This window comes from Apteryx mantelli, chromosome 25, assembly GCF_036417845.1.
Source record: "Apteryx mantelli isolate bAptMan1 chromosome 25, bAptMan1.hap1, whole genome shotgun sequence".
NCBI lineage: Eukaryota > Metazoa > Chordata > Aves > Apterygiformes > Apterygidae > Apteryx > Apteryx mantelli.
In genome coordinates this window covers 8,032,074-8,053,400 of record NC_090002.1, presented here as the reverse complement: position 1 = coordinate 8,053,400, position 21,327 = coordinate 8,032,074, and the positions used below count along the sequence as shown (strand labels likewise).

General features: G+C 48.0%; 1 protein-coding gene across 1 annotated transcript; it reads left to right on the top strand.

Moving 5' to 3' along the window:
- The first annotated feature begins 12,756 nt into the window (after positions 1-12,756).
- LOC106483946 (acidic mammalian chitinase-like) lies at positions 12,757-17,039 on the top strand. The gene is made up of 11 exons (XM_013942011.2): positions 12,757-12,781; positions 13,437-13,466; positions 13,856-14,057; positions 14,416-14,472; positions 14,578-14,743; positions 14,868-14,992; positions 15,462-15,585; positions 15,716-15,901; positions 16,053-16,172; positions 16,272-16,413; positions 16,777-17,039. Exons 1-11 carry the CDS (start codon positions 12,757-12,759, stop codon positions 17,028-17,030), a joined length of 1,431 nt encoding a protein of 476 aa, XP_013797465.2. The 3' UTR covers positions 17,031-17,039.
- Positions 17,040-21,327: the final 4,288 nt, after the last annotated feature.

Sequence of the window (21,327 nt, the reverse complement as noted above, 5' to 3'; positions counted from 1 at the left end):
CTCAAAAGTGGCCAGAAAAGCACGATGAGGTTGATCCTGCCTCCGGCACCAGCCTGCTGTGTATTTGGGTCATCACTTTTTCTCAGTGTGTGCCTCAGTTTCCTCATGCACATGAAGGCCCACTTTCCGTTATAAAAGCACCTAGAGACTTAGGAGGCAGGAAAGATGCATCTGTAATGAGTGGAAGAAGCTGGTAACATAGCTCTGAGCCCATCCCCTGCTAGCATTTGCCCCAGGGTGAACGCTGTGAAGGTCTCCTCACGGAAAGCACTGGCCAGGAGGTAAGAGAGGAGGAAGTCACCTTCCACTTTCCCTGTAGCAACAAGCCATATGAAAGCACAAGGCCTGGGACTGTTTTGTTACAGTCCCTGTGGAGGGGCTGTTCCCAGCTCAGATCATGGATATTCAGTATGGAAATGGCCCAGTGGAGCAGGAAAGCATTTCTTTGTGACCCAGGACTCCTGGCTGAGAGGGGTCCAGGGAGCTCCACTCCCTCCTGTGCCTACAGCTCTCACCATGATAACCATTTCAGATTTGCCTAATGTACATGCCCTTGAAATCTGTGGAGGCTGAAAGAGTAAACAGACCTTAAAAGGGTCTGAAATTCCTGCTTTCCACTCCCTCGTTCTCAAGAGCACTCCTGAGCTAAGCAGCTTTTGCAGAGACCTGGCAACTGAGGGCCCTCTTAAACATACAAAGCAACGAATAATAACCCATGCACCGTTCACCCTGCCTGCTCCAGAGCCCAGGAGAGCCCTCGCTTGGCAATTGTATGCATTTGTCTGCCATAAATGGCTGTTTTCCCTCTTTCTAGCAAGGCCACATCAGGTTCAAACTCTGTTCTGTTCCACCATTAGAAATTCCAGCTCAAGATTGCCGGTGCTTGAGATCTCACCATAAGTCTCCTCGTGTTTGAAGCTTTTCTTTTCCTCCTGCAAAGGGTGTTAAAAAAAGAAAATCTACATGTCATTGGTAAGAAGAAAATTAAAAACATGAACTAGCTCAAAGTGTCCATGTAAAGGTGTTAAACACAGGAGTCAGCTAAAACAAGCAGAGAAAACAGGACAGAATAAAATAAGATTTCAGTTTTGGAGGCCAGTGTGTGTTTTGAGGCATAGAGAGGGGAGAAAAAATCCCACTGTGATTTTAAGCACCTTGGAAGCTATTAAAACCATTAAACTCACTGGCCTTCCTGGGGATCCCTGGGACTGACAGTAGCATAACAGAACACTAGGCCTCTGAGCCAGAGGGAGCAGGACGCTGTAGCATCACATGTTGACATTCAGCCTTTCCTCAGACCCTGCTGTGTCCTTGAACCAGTCCACAGAGCCCTGGCAGCTCGATTTTCAGAAAGGATAGGTGTGAGCTCTGGACAGATTGGAACACGTGTGTTAGAAAACATCCCGGAGGTACACATACGTGCTGCTGGCAAGTTAGAGGAGGATCTGGTCCAGCCAAACAGCAAGCAGGTACCCGATGGGCAACTCTGTTGACTCTAAGACCAAGATCCTTCGTGCTCCTGATGCCCTTTCCTCAAATTGCTGGCAATAGCGGTCTGAGCACACACCAAGAGTGGCTCATCCCAGCAAGCGCGGGTGAGCAATTTGGCTGTCCCACCTAATCCCCTCAGGAGCTCCTTGTGCCCCCCAGCTGGCTCACCGCCTCTAGACATTGCCGCAGGTGATGAGCCATGCCAGAACCCACTCCCTCTTAGGCACCTTTGACTCACTGCTTTTTGGCTGGAAATAAAGTTGTGTAAAGAAGGAGAAAACCATGTTCCTTCCATCCCAACATTTCTTAGAGCCTCTGTATCTCACTACTATCCTTCCCTAGGATTCAGGTGCCTCTGTGCCTTCTCTGCTGGGCTGTACTGGGATTTGTGCTGGCTTTCACTTACCACAGCCAGATACTGGCTCATATTTCCCTGGATGAGGATAGAGTGACTCCAGGTTGAGAGCTGCGTGGCAGATCAGGATCTGGCTTGCCTCAAGCATTTTGCTGCTAGAGAAGAGGTCAATCTTCAGGCAGGGAAGGGATAAACTGGCTTTAGGGAATGTGATAAAAGGCTAGAAGGGAGAAGAAAGCTGCCTTTTTTCACAGAAGAGCAGGCTCTAAGGCAAGAACCTCGTAGTATTTGCAGAATCTGGGTCTCTCACATCAAGAGTCTCAGTTTCAGGCCACTTCAGAATAGAAACAAGATATGAAACTCCTTTTTCAAGAGAAGGAATGGAAAAAAAAGAATACTTCTTCTCCAGCCAGCTGTTTCTCAGCAGGAACAGGACAATAATGCCCACTTCAAAGATGTCACCTGAGACACACCTAAGATGAATACTGTAGAGACATGTGAGCAGGTAAATCATTTGAAAGGCCACCTTGGGCCTTATAACTGCCCTTGGGTATGCTAAAAATTGGCCACAATTACTCTGTGGGGTGCTTACCTTACCTAATTGTCTTAATTATATAGGGTTGCCTAATTACACTTTGTGCAGCTTTAAGTATGCAAAGAAAGGCATCACAGGTGGGATAAAAAAGATTCTGACCAAGTCTTGACCAACATGAGAAAACAGAAGTACTCCTGATGGCCCCACTTGGTGTCTTGCTCCACAACCCTGCTGAACAGGTTTCCATTGCTGCCCTGATAAGATGAGAGCCCTGGGTGTGACCCTCACTGATGGCAACACATGAAGTCAGCCAGAATTGCTGGCGGGCCCCAGGGTCAGGCTGGGCTGGGGGGAGAGGGACTTCCCAGCCAAGCAGTGTATCCCGCAGCGGCAAGGTTGTAATTGTCCTTCATTTTGAGCTGTTTACGCAAGGGTAGAAAGCTGTTCTCAGATTAACTATCTGCTCCTCTCAGCTCTGTAACCTTGGTAGCCTGATTTTTTTTTTTGTTTTTTTTGCACAGCCACCCACACAAAAGGAGGACCTTTGCAGCGTACAGCCACGGCAGAACGGCAGGGAAGGCAGGGAAGGCAGGGAAAGCAAAGCCTGGCTAGGCAGGTAGGATGGGTGTGTGGAAAAATCCACGGCCTTGCTATGGATTTTGGGTCTAGCTCGGGGTTTTCCCAGAAGCTGGGGAGCAGTCAGATGGAGTTAAGGACTTAAGCCCGCCTTAAAGATTTACTGTAAATTGCTCAAGTTTCCAGTATGTGCACATATATACAACGTACTCGGAGGAACGTGCCACTTTAAGCATGCTTCAATCCAGGGTTATTTTGTTCCCCTTTTTTTAGGCACTTGAAAGCCCCCAAAATGAAGCTGAATGTGCAGTGTTGAGCTCTGCTACTCTAGTTCTCTTTCTCCACAATACACAGGCTTTCTGAATCCCCCAAAGTGCCTGGGCTCTGGTATTGCCTCAGGTCAAGAAACTGTTAAGTTTTGTGGAAGGGGAATGATTGTTTCCATTTCAAAAAGCACTGTGATACAGCTGCATTAGAGAAGTTGGAATCAGGGAGTGCTATCGGCGAAGAAAATCTAAAAATAACTCTGGACTGTGTTCCACTCAAATTAATTATCAGCAATAAAATAACATTTTTAAAAGAAAAACGGAAATAGTGTGCCAAACAGAGAAGAAGAGGGAAGTTTGCCAATCCTGGAGCGTGTTTATCCAGGCTATTGTTTAAGAGTTTAGTGCTAAATTACAGACAGAGCCCAGCTGTTCCCGAATCTCAGCCCTCCTCTCTGCTCAGACCAATAGACTTGGCTCTAGTCTACACCCAAAAAAGGACTGCGTTTCCCTTCCCGGCCGTGTCTGACGTGGCTGGCCCGCACACGTCAGCACGACCAGCTCCCCAGCAGGAAGCTGGCAAGCGCTTCTTAAAAACATGTGACGTGGGAGACGGGCCCACAGTGGGGCTAAGCCCTGCGCACGGGGGGCAGCGCACGGGGGCACGCGGAGCAGAACCGCGCTTCCAAAGAAGGAAAGCCCCCCCCGTTTCTGCCCTTAGGAACAAAAGCGTGTTGCAGCCTCCAAAGCCTGCTGCATGGCTGCCAGCAGTGCCAGGGTTTGTGGTACGGTGGTAGGGCTCTGGCAGATTTTAAAGATTTGCTAGAGATCCGTGTGACAGCAAAGGGTTCGCGGCGAGGAGCACGTTGGGGGTGCCTGGCTGCCTGCTAAGGGTGACCGCGTCCAGCCTGTGGGAGGTGGGAAGGAAAGGAAGGGCGGCACAGGCAACATCTGGGTCGGTGGGGGAGGTTGCTATAGCCCTCCAGCAGCTGGGGCAAAGGTGGGTTCGTTTCCCTGCGGGGAAGCGAAAGGGCCAGCAGACTGAAGGGAAGCCCCTTCGCTCTGCCCCCTCCCCGCGCCTGATCGCCCAAGACAGACAATTTGTTGTCTCAAGAGGCTGCTTGAGACAGATGCTCCTACTTCCGCTTCCTCCTCCACCCCCACGCAAACCTGGCAGCTTCTCAAGGCTCGCGCTGCACTGCAGCGGCCCCGGGAGAGTCCCCGTGCTCAAACACATCAGCACAAAATTAACCCCAGGACTGTGCCCTGCTCCAGCTTCCCCACTCCCACGCCCCGCTGAACGGGCTTGCCAGCTTGCAAGCGTCGAGCCGAAATGCGTTCACACAGGAGAAACCCAGTGCTTCCTTCCCTGAAGCATGTCCCCGAGTGGAGTAAATAATTGGTAGCTTCTTTGATGAACTTCACTTTTACTGCTTTCAAGTTAGCCACAGTCCGCGCGCGGCCTACCTGGGTTTTCTCTCATGTCTGCAATATTGAGAATTTTTTGCTGAATAAGCTCCAAGTGACACCGGCCAGCACAGACTGGGGCTTGTGAAATTCAAGCGGTGTTTAGATAGGACGGGGCAGGCAGCAGGCTGCACTGGCTGTTTCAGTTCCCTGGCTGCAGCACGACTCCCACGCTGTGAGCAGAAGTCTAATACAACCTGCCCAGTCTCCCATCCCCAGGACACACAGACTCTCCCACAGCCCATCGACACGCTGTGACCCAGCAGCTCTACGAGCTGCACCGGATCTCCAGGTCTTAGCACCACGGACGAAACAGCAGAGCATCAGCCCAGTTACCGTGTGGGTGGTTTTGACAGTACAGCTAGCAGAGGAGCCACGTTCCCTTGCAACGGGCTAGGAAAGACTGAGGGAATTAGAGCAAAGTTTAGAGCAGCTGAGATAATCGAGCTGACAGTCAATACCAGCAGAGTGAAAAATTATTAATGCAGTTTATGACCTTTCCCTTTGGACTGGCCTGCCCTGGGGCCAGGAGCTCCCTGTAGCCATCAGCTCACACAGATGGGTCGGTGCTCTCCCAGCAGCGGTGCTGGGTTTAGCACACCAGCGTCTCGGCCTCCCCTAAGCCAGACCCAAACTCCTTATCGCCGGGCCGAGCACGGATTCCTGCGCAGGCGGGCACAGCCCCAGCTCCTGGCACCCCCCTGCGGCCCCGGCCCAGGCCAGCCCCTGGGCATTAACTGGGCCTCAGGGAAGGGGCTGCACCGGCTAAAGAGCCCCCCAGGGATGGAAACCTTCAGCTGGGAAAAGAAGGCGCTCTGCAAAATAAAGCCCCTTCCTGGCAATATTTTGAAACAAAACTGTTCTTTCAAAACAAGGACAATATATGATGAATGGCAGGGACAAAGATAGTGTTTCTGCCTAGAATTAAGGACATGTTTCGCCCTGTTCAGGAAAGCTAGACAAAGGGGTCAGACTGACTTCATAGCTATTTTAAGTGTTTGAGGTTAAAGAGCATTTAGAGCCACTGCTTATGCAATTTGATGGGTTGTATCTAAAGACTGTTTGGTTGCTAGAATTTCTAGGGCTCAAAATGCTATTATTTTAAAAGCCCTTATCATGCTCACATAGCACGAAAGCTCATGGATGTAAGCAAGAGGGACAACTACCCTTTTGCTGGCGCTGGGATGGTGTGCACATCCCGGCCCCAGACGTACCAGGGCTAGGTTATCCTCGTTCAGTTACAACGGGGCAGTCAGAGGCACAGGGTCAGCGACTCTCCTGCATGCAGACGCCCGCCGGGTTGTCTCAGCAACTGCTGCTTCAATACGCTCTTGTTGTGCCTTGTAAATGTTTAATAGGAAGCTTATCTCTCTTACCTATACAGATGGCTCAGGTTATTGAGCTTGTGAACAAAGATTAATTGGAAATGGGCAGATGTCAGCTAACCAGAAAAAGAGTTTAATAAGTAATTAGATAATCTGGGATGCTGTTGTGGGGCAGAGCCTCCTCTGAAGGATTCAGAGCAGAAAGGAAGAGCCCCAAAAGAACTTCCTGGAGCCCTGCTATAACTTACTTAAAAGGACTAGACCTCATGAACAAGAACTTAAATGCAAGATGATGGCCATACTTCAGTGACCTGCTTGGTGATGGCTAAAGCATTCAGTGATAGATTAGCACTCAATACTCTCAGCTAGTCACAGCTCCCAGTCCAGGGCATCTGGTTCATTCCTTGCAGATAATAGGAATTGTTGGGGTGAGATGTAAGGGGAAAACAGGTCGTGTTATGTGGAGAATCCTGACTGAACCTGCCACTTTGAAACCTGACCGTAAGAAGTTCAAGATCTGAGTCCTTGGTGATGATTTCTTTTTTAAATGAATAGATTGCAAGCAGCTCCGATATGCATTACCAATCTTAAGTGGATTTCTGAAGATTATATGCTTTAATAAATCCAATTTTTTAAAGACAGATTTCAGAAAAAATTTGCATGTGACACAAGATGCATAAAAATAGAGAAAGGAAAGAAAAATCCAAAGCACCTGAAAAGCTATTCTTCATGCAATATTTCCTTTGCTAAAATAGCACTCGTGCATGTTTGTTCATGCATATATAACCTTTGGGCAGTACGTTTTGCTCACCTGCACACACCTGCATTTGGGCACAGACATTATGTGCAAGTGAGAAATTTGTGAATCTCTATGATATGCATATATGCCCCCTTTCAAAGGCCTGTTCTCACTTGCTGACGCACCGGGAAGTTATTCTTGGGACTAACACTTTAATAGCAGGATAGGTGGGATAATCCAGCTCTGCAGTTCATTCCTAGATGTAGAGAGCCTTCCTGTTCCTTTGGTTAGCCAGTATCACAGAGAGCTGCTGAACTCACTGCCTCAGTCCTGATCACTAGGGAACATTAGTAAGATGCTGGCAGTACAGAGTCAAGGTTTATTTGAGGAACAGGAAGGTCAGAAACCAAGTTTGAGTGTTTCACAACATAAGAGAAGCTTGAGATTTGTTTACAGTGCCTAATTATAGCAGTTTAGTGCCAACAGAGAAGAAAAAAAGATGAAAGATGTGCTGTAAGGAAAGAACATGCAATGGGAGATTGCAATACTGCATCAAATTTCCCATGAAAAGGACTCTTCCAGTTCCTACTAGAATACCTGGGGACAGACCGTGCATAAACGATGACACTCTGTTAAGTAGCAGGGGAAGCGACTCGAGCGTTTTGTAATCAGAGTGAGTCAGAGATGATATTTCTGGGAATGTACATGCAGAAGGCAAGAATTTCCCCCGGGAGGCAGGGAATGGTTGGTATCTGAAAATCAGCAGTTCTTTAGTTCTACTCTATGAGCTGCAGAGAGAAGGGAAACCAAATGCCAGAAGAAGATGGAGTGAAGCAGAACAGACCCAGCCATTGTAACAAGGAGTCAGTACTGGGGAAACCAGGCTTCAAAACAGACTTTTATACAAATGAACTGGTGTCATAAGAATCAAAGAGATAGGATTCTCTCCTGACTGCCCTATGTAAGTAAAGTGCCCAGAATGCCCGTCTGTACAAAGTCCACACCCAAGGCCTACATGGTGTGCTTATCTTTAGGAGGAGGGAATCCAAGGATCTTTAAAGCTCCAAAATTCCTGCCATGAATCTGAACACGAACAGATGCACACTTCCCGTGCATCCTCTGCTCCTGGACAGACTGTATCACACTGGCCCTTCAGCATGCACTTCCCACTGCACAGTTCTCAAGGAACCAGCAACATGCATCCTTCAGCTAGACCAAAAGGATCTATGTAGAAGAACAGAAAGCAAGATTTGGACTAGGGCAGCTCCCAAATCCCTCTCGAAGCTCAGGCAGGCAGCTGAGCAGATGCCAGACCCATAGGCATTCCAGCTCTCTCCTCATCGCACAGAGATCCTATTACACCAGCCACCGTCAGCTCTGTGTGCTGCACTGTGAAGGACACATCCAAGGGTTATGGGACTTGGGGATAAGAGAGATCTTTTTTCTTGACTTCATTTGCAGGAATCCCATTAGAGTGGCAGGAACTCAAGCAAGTGTACACATACCAAATTGGATGTATTGGCCAGATTTTCATATGTTTGGCCAATGATATTGAGGCCACATTTTCTTAACTCTGTCAGGCTCCTGAAGTGAGGAGGCAGTTTTTCCAAGGAGGTCAGCACCCACCAAGTAGAACTCAGCTGTTATAAACTGTTAAGCCATTGACAGACCAGCAATATCACCTAAACTCTTGGAAGGAGACCTAGAAGCTCTCTTTAAACATGCTTCATGCATCTCTGATTGCGCTTCAGTGTGCCGAGTCCATTTCTTCCTCTGCCTTCGGTTCAACTCTAACCTCAAGATGGTCTCTTGTTCTTTGTACCTTAGTTTTCCCCAGTTAAGGAAAGTAAATGAGAGACCTTCTTTATCCTCCTCTTAGAGGATTCAACTTATCAGTCTGCACTAAGAGATACCTGGCATCTACCCAAGGGCCTGGTTTGCAGAACTCTTGTAAAGTCCATGGCTGGGTAAAAGCAGAGGTCAATGTGTTATGATACAGGAGAGGCATAGGGACATTTCTGATACACTGCTACTAAATTCAAATACCTTGTGAAATAAATGTTGAGTACTACATTAACAAAAAAGGAAGGCTAAAGAGAGACTTAGGTAAAGTCATTATATAGCAAGCATGTTCACAATGTGTTTGCACCATTACCCACAGCACTATTCTCCGTCATCTTTTCTCCCCAAATTCAGAGTTATTGAGAGCAGGGATCTGCAGAAAGCATGTGGAGAAACAAAATACACGGGAGCAGGACATATTCACCAGGGTCATTTCCAGAAAGGAGGAGGGGGAAGCGTTCTGAGAACCAGGAGTGAGATTAAGGGGTCGCTCGCTGTTGTTGAAATGGGGTCAATACTTCCAACACTCACCCCTTGGCCCTGCTCAAAGCCTGCCAGTCCAGTGCATGCACAAAGATACCTGGAGATCATCCACCAGTAAAGTCATGTTTCCAACTGAGCAATTGCAGCAACAGCAGAAATGAAAGCTGCTATCAGGAAGTATACAGTATTGTCTTTTACAGGCCCGGAAGCATAAGCCGAGCTCCAAAAAGAGTAAGCATTGGGTAGGAGTCTGAAGCTGCCTACTACGTGCCAGAAAGGAGATGGCTGTATTCGGATGTAGTCTGCCAGGAAGGAGTAGATAAGAGCGCTCTGATCTTTATACTGATAAGCATTTTATCATATAGAGCTTTGAGCAAAACCAGGTAGTTAGGAGAACCTGCTGAACTGCTGTCAGGATGTAACATTTATCATTAAAGTGAGTAACACAGTGCTTGAATAAAACTAGCCTTATTGTAAAGACTGCACAAGCGTAACACGGAACCAGGGAAATTAAAGTTTCCCTCTGTAATCTGACTACTCAGGCCCTGTTTCCTCCACAATAAATATTTACTCTGTTGGTAGGGAAAGGTGTAGGAGACAGAAGGTGAACCTGGATTCTTTATCAACAAGATGTCTAATGTCTTTGTGGGCATCCTGTCACAGCTAATGATTTGGCTAGTTTTTGGACAGCTAAGCAGGTGTGTTTAATAGCTCCTCTTTCACTTTAAGACAGTCATGTCTTATGCAGGTTAGACAGCTCTAAAGAAGTGACTTGCTTTTATTCCTGTTTTTTTCTATAGCAAGAATGAAATACTCCGTTTGTATTAGGAAGTGCACAAAATGTCCTGCTGATCTCAGATCTCTGTCATTAAACAAAGAGTAGCAGCAACTAAGCTTTCTGGCCCGCAAGCACATTTCCCTTCTAAATGTTACCAGAAGACTGCTGGAAAGCAGGGAAGAGCAAGCAACATTGACACCTACTGTCGGATATTTTAATTGCCTGTAGCGCCCTATCTTCAAAGCATTTATTTCTATTTGTAGCAGGAAGCAGGCATGTGAGGCTCTAGGAAAAATCCATGGCAACTCTACACGGGGCACAAAAAAGAGCTTTTAGGCTTACTGTTTTCATCTTGCAATGGAGTGTTGCCCATACTAAATGTATGAATCATATTCATATTTGTATGAATCTTTACTATGGCCATGGCACCACCTCCCCCATCAGCCCACCTCCCCGCAGCTTCTCACTTGTCTTACTCTGCAAGACTTCACTGGTGCCCTGAATCTGCAGGGTTTAATTCCTTTTTCAACATGATATTTCAGAGCACTGTGAGGAAGTATTTGCAGAGTGATTCTCTCCTAAACCACCTTATAATACACTGTCATCTAGAAAAGCCTGTACTGAGGGGCTGTCACAGCTTCCGTAGGTGCCTTACAATGGCAGAGTCCAAGGTGTACAGTTTTATCTTTCTAAAGAGAAGTCACAGATCTCAAATGTCTCCTGTGTCACAGGAAATGGATTTCTGCTTCACCCAGCCACTGACGTTAGCAGATTCTTCCAAACCAGGAGGAAGATGCTCTCCTTTGTTAAAACTACATTCTTTTACAGTTGTGCTTTTATTTTTGTCTCCTGCAATGCTTTCAGAGAGCATTTAATTGCAAATCTAGAATCTACATGTGCAGAGAAACCTCTTCCTTAACTCTACTTCTTCCTTCCTTTAATTCATGAAATCAGGTGATCTCTTGGCAGTGATAGTTTCTTAAGAGGCCAGTGAATGAGGCAGAGCTGAAGACTAATGTTGCTGGTGTCAGGCAAGGCTGTACCGTATGTTAAATGATAAAGCATGCTGATTTCTCAGGAGATTCAACCCTTCTAGCTCATAGCATAATAAGGTTCAATACAGAACTCCCAGAGCATATCCCATATCAGAAACCACTGCCCAGCCAAGTACAGAGCATAGGTTTTAAAGAGAAAGTTCACTATATTTTAGCACAGTGGCAGATCATATTTAACACCCACAAAGTGCTTCACACTAAGAAATTGGCATCATGATTTCCCTCACTCATTGCTTTTTCCCAGAGCATTATAGAGATTTTAAGCACAGAATTAAAAGACTCCCCAAGCGACTAGAGAAAAGTTTGGCAAGCTGGCTGAAAGAGCTTAGCCCTATGTCTTCCCTCCTATCATTGCCTTTTTCTTCACCAGAAACTTTCAGCAGACTAGCTCCCACTGACTTTCTACAGTTCTGACTTGCTCCTCTTATTCATACTACCTATTTGTGAAAACAGATGAAAACGAAAAGATTTAAAGCTAGAAACCTAACCATAGTTAAAGAGAAAAAAAATCTGACAAGGTAGAATATAAAAATTCCTATACCTCCTCTCAGAGTAGGCTTTAGAGAGCCCTCTCTGCCAAAAGTGAAGTCATAGCAACTTCCTTTAACAGCCTGCATGGAAGAAAAGAGAAAAGGAAAGGCAGACGAGGTGTTTTTAAAGCTCCAGTTTCACCACTCCCACCTTCTCCACCAATAGCCGCTGGGATGCTTTCTCCTCAGAAGTTCTCCTTGCACTTGGGAGAGGAAGGTTGCAACCTTTCACATGTGCCCTGCATAAGGCTCCCTGCCAGCACTGCAAGTACAGACCTGTGTGTACACCCTCACAGGCGTCAGCAGCAGTGAAAAGCTCGAGTAAATAAAAGATGAAGTTACAACAAGCCTAACAGAAATCTACCTGGGCACTATTGCAATGTAAACAGCAAAAAAAAAAAAGTACCATAGAAGACTCTGGATGGAAAGATTGTAACAGCTGATTGGGGCTCAGAAGACAAACATGCATAATCCTGTTCCTCAGTAGGTGCCCTCTAAACCAAAGACTTACAGGTCAGGAGCACTGACTGCCCCCAGCAAAGAGGACACTCAGACAAGAGACGAATGTTGAGCTACACAGAAACCTCTCAGCTTGGGAAACAGCTGAGCAAGGAGGAGGGAATAAGTGCAGCAGCAAATGCAACCTGAATGATGCTCTGTCCCCGGGCTCCCCCTCGCAGTGCCTGGCCTCTGAGAAATAACGCTCCCTCAGGAAGATTCCCTCCACTTCACTGAGGTGACGCCAAGCTTAAATGGTGCGAGCGAAAGACAATCCACAAAATCTGGATCTGGAGAGACGGTATGCCTGCGGTACCCCAGGGTCCAGATTGCCGTGGTCCTTGGAAAAGCTCACTTCTGAGACTCTAAACCCAGCTCAGTCCTCCCTTGCCCGCTGCCATAGGTTTGAAGGGCAGAAGCTGAGAAAACCCTTGTACGCCCGCCTTCGGTTTGGCAGTACCTACCGCCCTTGGGCAGTCACAGTGACAATGCAAGGTTGAACGCTTCAGCCATCTAGTACTGGGTCATCGCCAGTATTGACACAAAACCTATCGTTGTGAACAAAACTTCTAAAATGAAAAGCCATCTAATCTTGCTCTTCCTCTAATCGGCAGCACCATTAAAAGGCGCAGCCTGATAATACTCGTTTCTCCAGCTGCAGTGTTAAGGCCCATTGTATTGGTATCATTTTCTGTGATGCTTATCTTTATCAAATATCAAAATGTTTGTGCGTCCCTGTTGATACAAGATTTGCATGAAACGAGAGAGGTGTATAAAACTGAGAAATAGGCTGCACCAGGCCTGTCCCGGGCAGAGATGGCCAAGCTCATTTTGCTCACCGGTAAGTCCTGCTCGAGAACTTCATTCTCTACCTTTAGGACGAGTATTGCTAGATACTTCACTGTATCTTGGGTGGGTATACAAGGGCTTCCATTGGGATTGAAAAGGCTGCTCTCTCTTTTATCAAAGGAGAAGCAATAACATTTACTTTCACAATGCTTATATGTTCAGGTGATTTGGGAGTTGGTTGTTTGGTCTTTAGAAATGCAAATCCTTTATTTAATGCGGTTTAAAATTGAAACGTCATGTTGGGACCAAGAAAATGACACTGGGAAGCAGAAATGGACCCCCTGATAGAAGTGCTGCTATTGTCTGAAAAGCCGAGTATGTACCAGAGGGTTGCTGCTCTTCCAGCCACGCTCACGGCTCCTCAGATCCCCCATTGCTCAACGCTGGCTGAACGAATCCAGCAGAATGCCCAGCCCTTAACGAGCAGGGGCTCTCGTGTATCTCCGCTTCCCACAGAAGGAACGGAGACCTGACATACAGGTTATGTTGGGTTCACGCCGGTCCTGCTCAAGAGCAGCAAAATGGGCCCGCTGATAGAAGCGCTTTCATTGTCTGCAGAGCAGAGTGTACACCAGAGGGCTTCTGCGAGTTCAGTCATTACCCCATTTCTCAGGTCAAAGACTAATCACACGCTTTTTTCTTTAAAGGTCTGGCACTCCTGCTGAACGCCCAGATAGGTATGTGCTTTCTCCCCCAGAATTCATTCCCCTGGGGGTTCATTTTGCCTCATTTCTCCCTTACGTGGCAACAGAGGAGAAAGGCTCTGGGTGGTAAAGAAACCCAGCAGCCAGAACCACCCTGACACCCGAGCTTGAGTGGACAACAGGTTCCTGGACTGACTCCTTTCCGGAAGTAAAGTAGGAAGGAAACAAACCCATTTTTATCCTTGGAGAGCCAGTTCACTGCAGGATAGCCAACCCTACCTCACTTCCTCTGAACTCCTTCCCCTGCAAGGAAGCATTGCCCAGTCATTTCTTGTCAGACCTTGTTACAATACCCTGCCTTAAGGAATGAGTTTCTCCTGAGCGCAGCCCAGCTCCACATCACCTCCTCCATTTCTCTGCAGGCACTGCCTATGTGCTGTCATGTTACTTCACCAACTGGGCCCAGTACAGGCCTGGCCTGGGGCGCTACAAGCCTGAGAACATTGACCCCTGCCTGTGCAATCATCTGATCTATGCCTTCGCTGGGATGTCCAACAATGAGATCACGACCTATGAATGGAATGATGAGACCCTTTATAAGTCCTTCAATGGCTTGAAAAACCAGTACGTATCGAGAGCAAAGGGGACCACTCGTCCTCCCTTTCTTTCCCTTTCTCTGCACAGCGGCAAAGCAATCCATTGATCACTTGGCGATGCCAAGGGAAAGAGGCAGATAGTGACGGGGAGGGCAGGTCAGGCTGCAAGCACCGATCTGCTATGGATGGTGACTGTGACTCGGTGCCCTGCACCTGCTCACTGGATTTTGGACCAAGAGGTCACAGTCTACGGAGCAAAGCCTGCACCAGACTTTTAAGAAAAGCAGGAGCACTGTGCTTTATGTTGGTCCTCTGTGTACAACTAGAAATTGGTGACACCAAGCCTTTATTCATTGTGAAACATGTTCCTGTCCCTCGCTTTGCAGGAATGGAAATCTGAAGACCCTCCTGGCTATTGGAGGATGGAATTTCGGAACAGCCAAGTAAGTCCACACCATCTCCTTCTCATAACTGCATCCTGGCAAGGGAGGGAGAGGAGGAAAGGAGCACCAACCGAACCTCCACTCTGTTCTCCTCTGCTTCCCTAGGTTCTCAGCAATGGTTTCCACTCCCGAGAACCGCCAGACCTTCATCAAATCGGTCATCAAATTCCTGCGCCAGTATGAATTCGATGGGCTTGACATTGACTGGGAATACCCTGGGTCCAGGGGCAGCCCATCTCAGGACAAGGCTCTCTTTACTGTTCTCGTCAAGGTAGGCTGAAATAAAAGGTTTCTGACCAAGCCCCTGCTCTGCACGGTTCTATCCAGAGCCCCAGGGCCTGGGAAGACTCAGCTCAGGGGGTCCATGGTGAGGCCTGCTTCTTGGCATCTCTTAGGAAATGCTGGCAGCCTTTGAGCAGGAAGCCAAACAGGTTAACAAGCCCAGGCTCCTCATCACCGCTGCGGTTGCTGCAGGACTTTCCAACATTCAGGCTGGCTACGAGATTGCTGAGCTTGGAAAGTGAGTAGCAAACTCTCAGATACCGCTGCAATGACTTAGTTGGCGTTCCTTCGCACGGTTAAGGGAAACCTTGCCATTAACTGGCGGAAACCCACTGCATTTCTTGTGGGCTCCCTAGTCTTTTGCGTAAGGTGAGGACGTGAGGGGAACATTGCTTGTTTGGTGGAGAAGGGGACACCTCGGGAAGGGAAGGGTAATAACGGTCTGCATCAAGCCTCTTCAAGCCATTAGAGAGCATCTCTCAGGTCCCAGAATGCAAGCACATTTCCCACCCCACACCGACCTCTCCCTCCCTCCTCCGGCATAGAGGAAGCGGCTCTAGCGCTTACAATGCTTGCTCAAAAGAGGTCTTGAAGAACGTGAGTGTATGGCCAGGGATGCCACAGGGCAAACGGCCAGCACTAAAGCAACAAGCAGTATTGGGTGAATCAACGGGCCGGGACACAGATGCATGCAATGTTCTCCACAGCTACCTGGACTACTTCCACGTGATGACATATGACTTCCATGGTTCATGGGATGGACGCACTGGAGAGAACAGCCCTCTGTACAAAGGCCCAGCTGACACTGGCAGCAACATCTACTTCAATGTTGTAAGTATATGTTGGGATCCTGTGTCACAAGTGTCAGGTCTGTGATGACACCAGTGGTGAGAAGTTCAAGAATTGGTCCTCCTCCCCATAAATCCTGGCACAGACTTGAACTGTGATGTTTTTTTAATAGGATTATGCTATGAGCTACTGGAAGAGCAATGGTGCCCCAGCTGAGAAGCTCCTTGTTGGGTTCCCAACCTACGGACACAACTTCAACCTCCAAAACCCATCTAACACTGCTGTTGGGGCACCAATATCAGGACCTGGGCCTGCTGGACCTTACACAAGACAGGCTGGGACCTTGGCTTACTACGAGGTATACATGTTCCCTCACATCTAGGCAACCACGAACACAAAAACTCATTGAATTACCCAGCAGGGAATTTTTAACAAGGGACCCATGAAATATTCCAACTGCCCTTTTTTTTGGACACTTGGTAAATACCCCTCTCCGCCCTTCTCCCTAGATCTGCACGTTCCTGGATTCTGGAGCCACCCAGGCTTGGGATGCTCCCCAGGACGTACCCTATGCCTACAAGGGCAGCACATGGGTTGGCTATGACAACATCAAGAGCTTCAACATCAAGGTACAGTGGGAAATGGGGATGTACCAGTAATGCTCTGGGAGGACTTCTGCAGTAGCAGGCCTTGGGACTAACTGGGGCTTCTCCTCTGGCACTGAAAAGGCTGACTGGCTGAAGAAGAACAACTATGGAGGTGCTATGGTATGGTCCCTTGCTATGGACGACTTCACTGGCTCTTTCTGCAAGGAGGGCAAATATCCCCTGATCTCCACCCTGAAGAAGGCTCTTGGCCTGCAAAGTGACGGTGAGTAACTTGAGTAGCATGGGTTACTGAAGGTGACACCCTAGCTCAGTACGCATGCCGGGTTTTAGAGAGCTACGAACTTTTAACTCTAGGGGCTTAGAGGATAATGACTCTCTGTGGAAGCCACAACTACAGACTGCCCAGGAAAGATCCCTTCACTCTACAGCCCCTAGGATAAAAGAGGGAGACTGAGACTGGGACCTGAGGCCAACTGTTTCCAAGGCCGGATATGAACGCAGACAAACTTTGGGGGAACAAAGTCTAAGAGCTGGTCTGCTGACCCCACCACAAATGGGACCATGGAGGGAGGGAGTGCTGGGAGACCATCAGATATCAATAACCCCTTCCCTGCTCTTATTTCAGGCTGTGTGCCCCCTTCTCACCCCAATCCTCCAATCACTGAGGCTCCTAGCTCTGGAAGTGGGAGCGGAAGCTCAGGGAGCAATCCCGGTGGCTCCACTGGAAGTGGCTTCTGTGCTGGCAAGGCCAACGGCATCTATCCAGACCCATCCAACAAGAACAGCTTCTACAACTGCGATAACGGCGAGACCTACCTGGAGAGTTGCCAGGCCGGCCTCGTCTTTGATACCAGCTGCTCCTGCTGCAACTGGCCATGAAGATATCAATTCTAGAACAGCAAACAGTCCCCCCTAACCTAATCACAAGGAATAATAATGATGAAATAAAGTGTTCTCCAACAGCAACAGTCCTCTCTGCTTGGACTCATCTCGCTCTTAATACTCTGATGCTCCCTGATTCTCTCTTGATACTCACACCCCTGCTCAAGGAAGGGCAAGAATCCACAAGCTGGACTTCAGACAGCCCCACACTGGCTTTTGCCAGGGGTTTCTCGCTGTCCCAGCATGCCAGCCAGGCAGAGGGAAAAGATGGGGGGGGAGGAGATGGGGAGTATCGGGCTGTGCCATGAGAGAGCACACAAAGAAGGTTAACAGTGGCACCACCAAGGGACTGGCTCCCCACAGAGCCATCATGCAAGGTCTATGCATAGACCGAGGAACAAGCATTCCCCTCCTGCAAAAGTTATCTTCCAAACATACTCATCTTCAAAGGTCCAGCTGCCCTGGTGCTCTAGCCCTGAGGCAGCTGTAGTAACTCCCCCTCCAGCTGCAGGGACGGTTCAGCCAGGCGGGCAGCAGTTCACAGGGTGACTCAGTGAGGGGCCCCAAATCCCCCAAACTCCACTCCATGGCCTGATCAGGAACAGGGCCTGATGCCCCCTTGTGCCAGCCTCTGGCCTGAATCACACAACCATTCCTCCTCCTCTCACAACAAAGGTTCATTTAAAAGGCCTCCGTTTAGAGAAGAGGAATTAGTGGGAGTGACCACTTCTGCTGCTCTAATACTTCTGGCCTTCCCCTGATGCAAATGGTGTCTTAAAAATGTCAGTACGATGTTTCTGCTTTTGAACTACAGAAAAGCAGCCTGGTATACTCCTTGGCTCACAAGCCACAAAGCAAGAAAGGCTATGTGATAGGAGCAAGAACTGCCCAACGTTTCCTACCAGAGCCACAGGTAAGAAGAGCACTCTGCAAAGCAGCAGAGCCACAGCTTTACAAGAATTTGTAGTCCGCTCCCACCATAGACTACCAGTTTTGATCGCATTTGCTGGGGGTGCAAGTCACTTGCGCACAGCACTCAAACTCCACGCATTGCTTCGGTTCCACCTGAGAAAGAGAACTGAAATGATGCAGCAGCCCTGGGGGGACATTTTGCCAAGGGTGAGTTTCAGCCTCCGCTGCATTTGAGCACACTTGGCTTTCATTACAGCTCCCTCCAATGTGCAGAAGTGCAGCAAAGTCCCTCAGGAGTCTTCTATCCCCTACACACGTCAGCTGCTCCCGCTTTTTGTTATCACCTTCATTGGTCATGAGCCTTGTTTCCAGAAACAGACTCTGCTGGAGAAGGAGAGAGCGTGCTGCAAACCCTGTCCCCTTTTCAGTGCTCATTTCTTTTGTACGCAGGCAAAAACAGACCCAACTTAGTACATAGTACAGTTATAGATCTCCCTACACATAACCTAGGGGCAGGTCCGGTGCTAAACTTAGAGACTGATGACTGATCAGATGAGCTCCAGCAACACATGCAGACACACAGACATAGGCATGTATGTATAGAAATATTTGGGTAAATAGCTGTAGGAGAATTCCCAAGGAATTTGTAGGAAAATTGCTTCACATTAAAAGAGTATCATCCAGGCAACAGATTGTCTGTTTGATGGTAATACACTGTCTGCCTGCAGCGAGGAAAACCCGATCAGCAGCTGAAAACAGGCATATAGCTCTCCCCTAGTTTTTACTGGCAAAATCATAGAGCTTGTCACATCCAAAGAATAAATCCAGAATTCATTTATACTAGCTCAACAACATCTTTGCGTTGCCAATAAGCAGCCTTGAGTCCCATGAAATCCAAACACAAATCTTTCACATATCTAGCCAAAGGTCCCTCTACCTATTATACGTCTCTGTGTCGCTAACGTGAAACTTGGCACTTGCAACACTTCCATCAGCACAAATGCCTGCACTGGCCATCAGCTCCAGCCTCCCTGTTCCAGGAGACCACTACCTGTGCCTCCGCATCCAGATAAAGGCAAGGATATTGATATCCCAAACTCACTGCACCAGTTCACTGACATTGACACTTCTCCTCGGTATAGCCTTCCCCAGCGACCTGCCTAATCTCAATAGCGAGGGCAGGTAGAACAAAACAACGTCTCTAAAGCAGTGGCTCGTGTACCCTGAGGTTGGTAAGGCCAGGATGGCTAAGATCTTCCTGGAAAACAGCAGTACTTCAAGAGTCTGCCGAGAGTCAATTGTCAGAGCCATCTCCCAGCAGATGGGTGCGAGGCTGTGCAAGCCCCGTGCCCGAATCTGACGAACCGCCTGGGCTCTGACGAGATGCAAAAGCCATCTCTCAGCTGGCGAGAACGTGAAAATCTGCATCTCTCTTTCCAGGACCCAGCAGAAAGGAGTCCAGGTGGTTAAAGGGCAGAGACAGACGTAGTCATAGCATAATAATGCAACGACCATAATGACAGTTTTTGTCCACGCATCAAGTGAAGCTCATGCAGAAACAATCCAGAAGGCTGGATCTTTCTGGAACCCAATGCTTTGGCTACAGGAACAACGAGCAAGGTCTCCGTCTGAATACTCCACTCTTTTTTAACTTGAATACAGAATCCCTTTCACGGCGACCAGTTCTTCTGCCCTTGCTCAAGGTCTCCCAGCCCTCCCACTGAAACCAACGGCAAACGGGCTTTCTCAGGACAGAATGAAGGCAGAATAACCACTAAAGGAAAACTCCAGAATTTGCCCAGCAGAAACTGTTGCCTCCCTATGACACAAATTAGCTTCCCTGACCCTTTGCCAAATGCTTTCATCTTCACACTGAGACGTCTTCTCCAGGTAACAGACCTTCTCCTGCGAGACTCCAAAGGCCACTGAGGGTGGGATTTTCCAAAATCTGTTTCTCCTGGTCTCGTATGCTTTGTGTTACCTTATCAACTCAGAAACACACTGGAAAAATACTTCTTGAAGGTGGTTGTCTTGTTAATCATCCGCTGTGTACACAAAATCTGAAATACAAGTCTAAAGCATTTTAATCTGCAGGTCAGCAGGTCAGGTGCCAGCATGTGATATGGGCAACTTTGTGGGATTTTTCCAGGTTCACATTCAACCAAGTCTAGGTGACCTCCTGGAAATTCACCTTCACATCTTCTTAACGCAAACTAAGAAATGTCTCGGCGCAGAGGAACTGGGCATAGGTACACTGTGTCTTACTCTGCTGTTTGCACAAGCCCTGACAGTGACTAGCATGCAAGAAAAAAAAACAACCCTCCCCTATCAGAACACACTAAAAGACTTGAGTCTCCACCTGGACTGAAGAATAAAGAAGGACGCAGAGAAAACATTCCGAGTCAAAAACATCATTTTCAGCACCCCTCTTTGCCTTTTAAAAAGTCACATTCAGATACGCCTGGAAACAAAACGTGGCATCCTGAAAGCAGCACAATGAAACTTTCAAGCTAGACCAAACACGGCCCTTAAAAAAAGACCACAAGAACGACCACTGACAAGCTCATGTAGAATTTAAGAGATTCTGTTATTTCTCCTGAAGGGGCTGCACGGTACACTCAGACAAGAGACAGTGCTGAGCAACACAGAAACCTCTCAGTTTGGGAAACGGCTGAGCAAGGAGGAGGGAATAAGTGCAGCAGCAAATGCAACCTGAATGATGCTCTGTCCCCGGGCTCCCCCTCGCAGTGCTTGGCCTCTGAGAAATAACGCTCCCTCAGGAAGATTCCCTCCACTTCACTGAGGTGACGCCAAGCTTAAATGGTGCGAGTGAAAGACAATCCATAAAATCTGGATCTGGAGAGACGGTATGCCTGCGGTACCCCAGGGTCCAGATTGCCGTGGTCCTTGGAAAAGCTCACTTCTGAGACTCTAAACCCAGCTCAGTCCTCCCTTGCCCGCTGCCGTAGGTTTGAAGGGCAGAAGCTGAGAAAACCTTTGTACGCCCGCCTTCGGTTTGGCAGTACCTACCGCCCTTGGGCAGTCACAGTGACAATGCAAGGTTGAACGCTTCAGCCATCTAGTACTGGGTCATCGCCAGTATTGACACAAAACCTATCGTTGTGAACAAAACTTCTAAAATGAAAAGCCATCTAATCTTGCTCTTCCTCTAATCGGCAGCACCATTAAAAGGCGCAGCCTGATAATACTCGTTTCTCCAGCTGCAGTGTTAAGGCCCATTGTATTGGTATCATTTTCTGTGATGCTTATCTTTATCAAATATCAAAATGTTTGTGCGTCCCTGTTGATACAAGATTTGCATGAAACGAGAGAGGTGTATAAAACTGAGAAATAGGCTGCACCAGGCCTCTCCCAGGCAGAG

Coding starts and splice junctions, on each gene's coding strand:
- LOC106483946 (XM_013942011.2), top strand. CDS start 12,757: ATGGCCAAGCTCATTTTGCTCACCG. Junction 14,473..14,577: donor TGGAATTTCGGAACAGCCAA/GTAAGTCCACAC, acceptor CTGCTTCCCTAG/GTTCTCAGCAATGGTTTCCA. Junction 16,414..16,776: donor TCTTGGCCTGCAAAGTGACG/GTGAGTAACTTG, acceptor CTCTTATTTCAG/GCTGTGTGCCCCCTTCTCAC.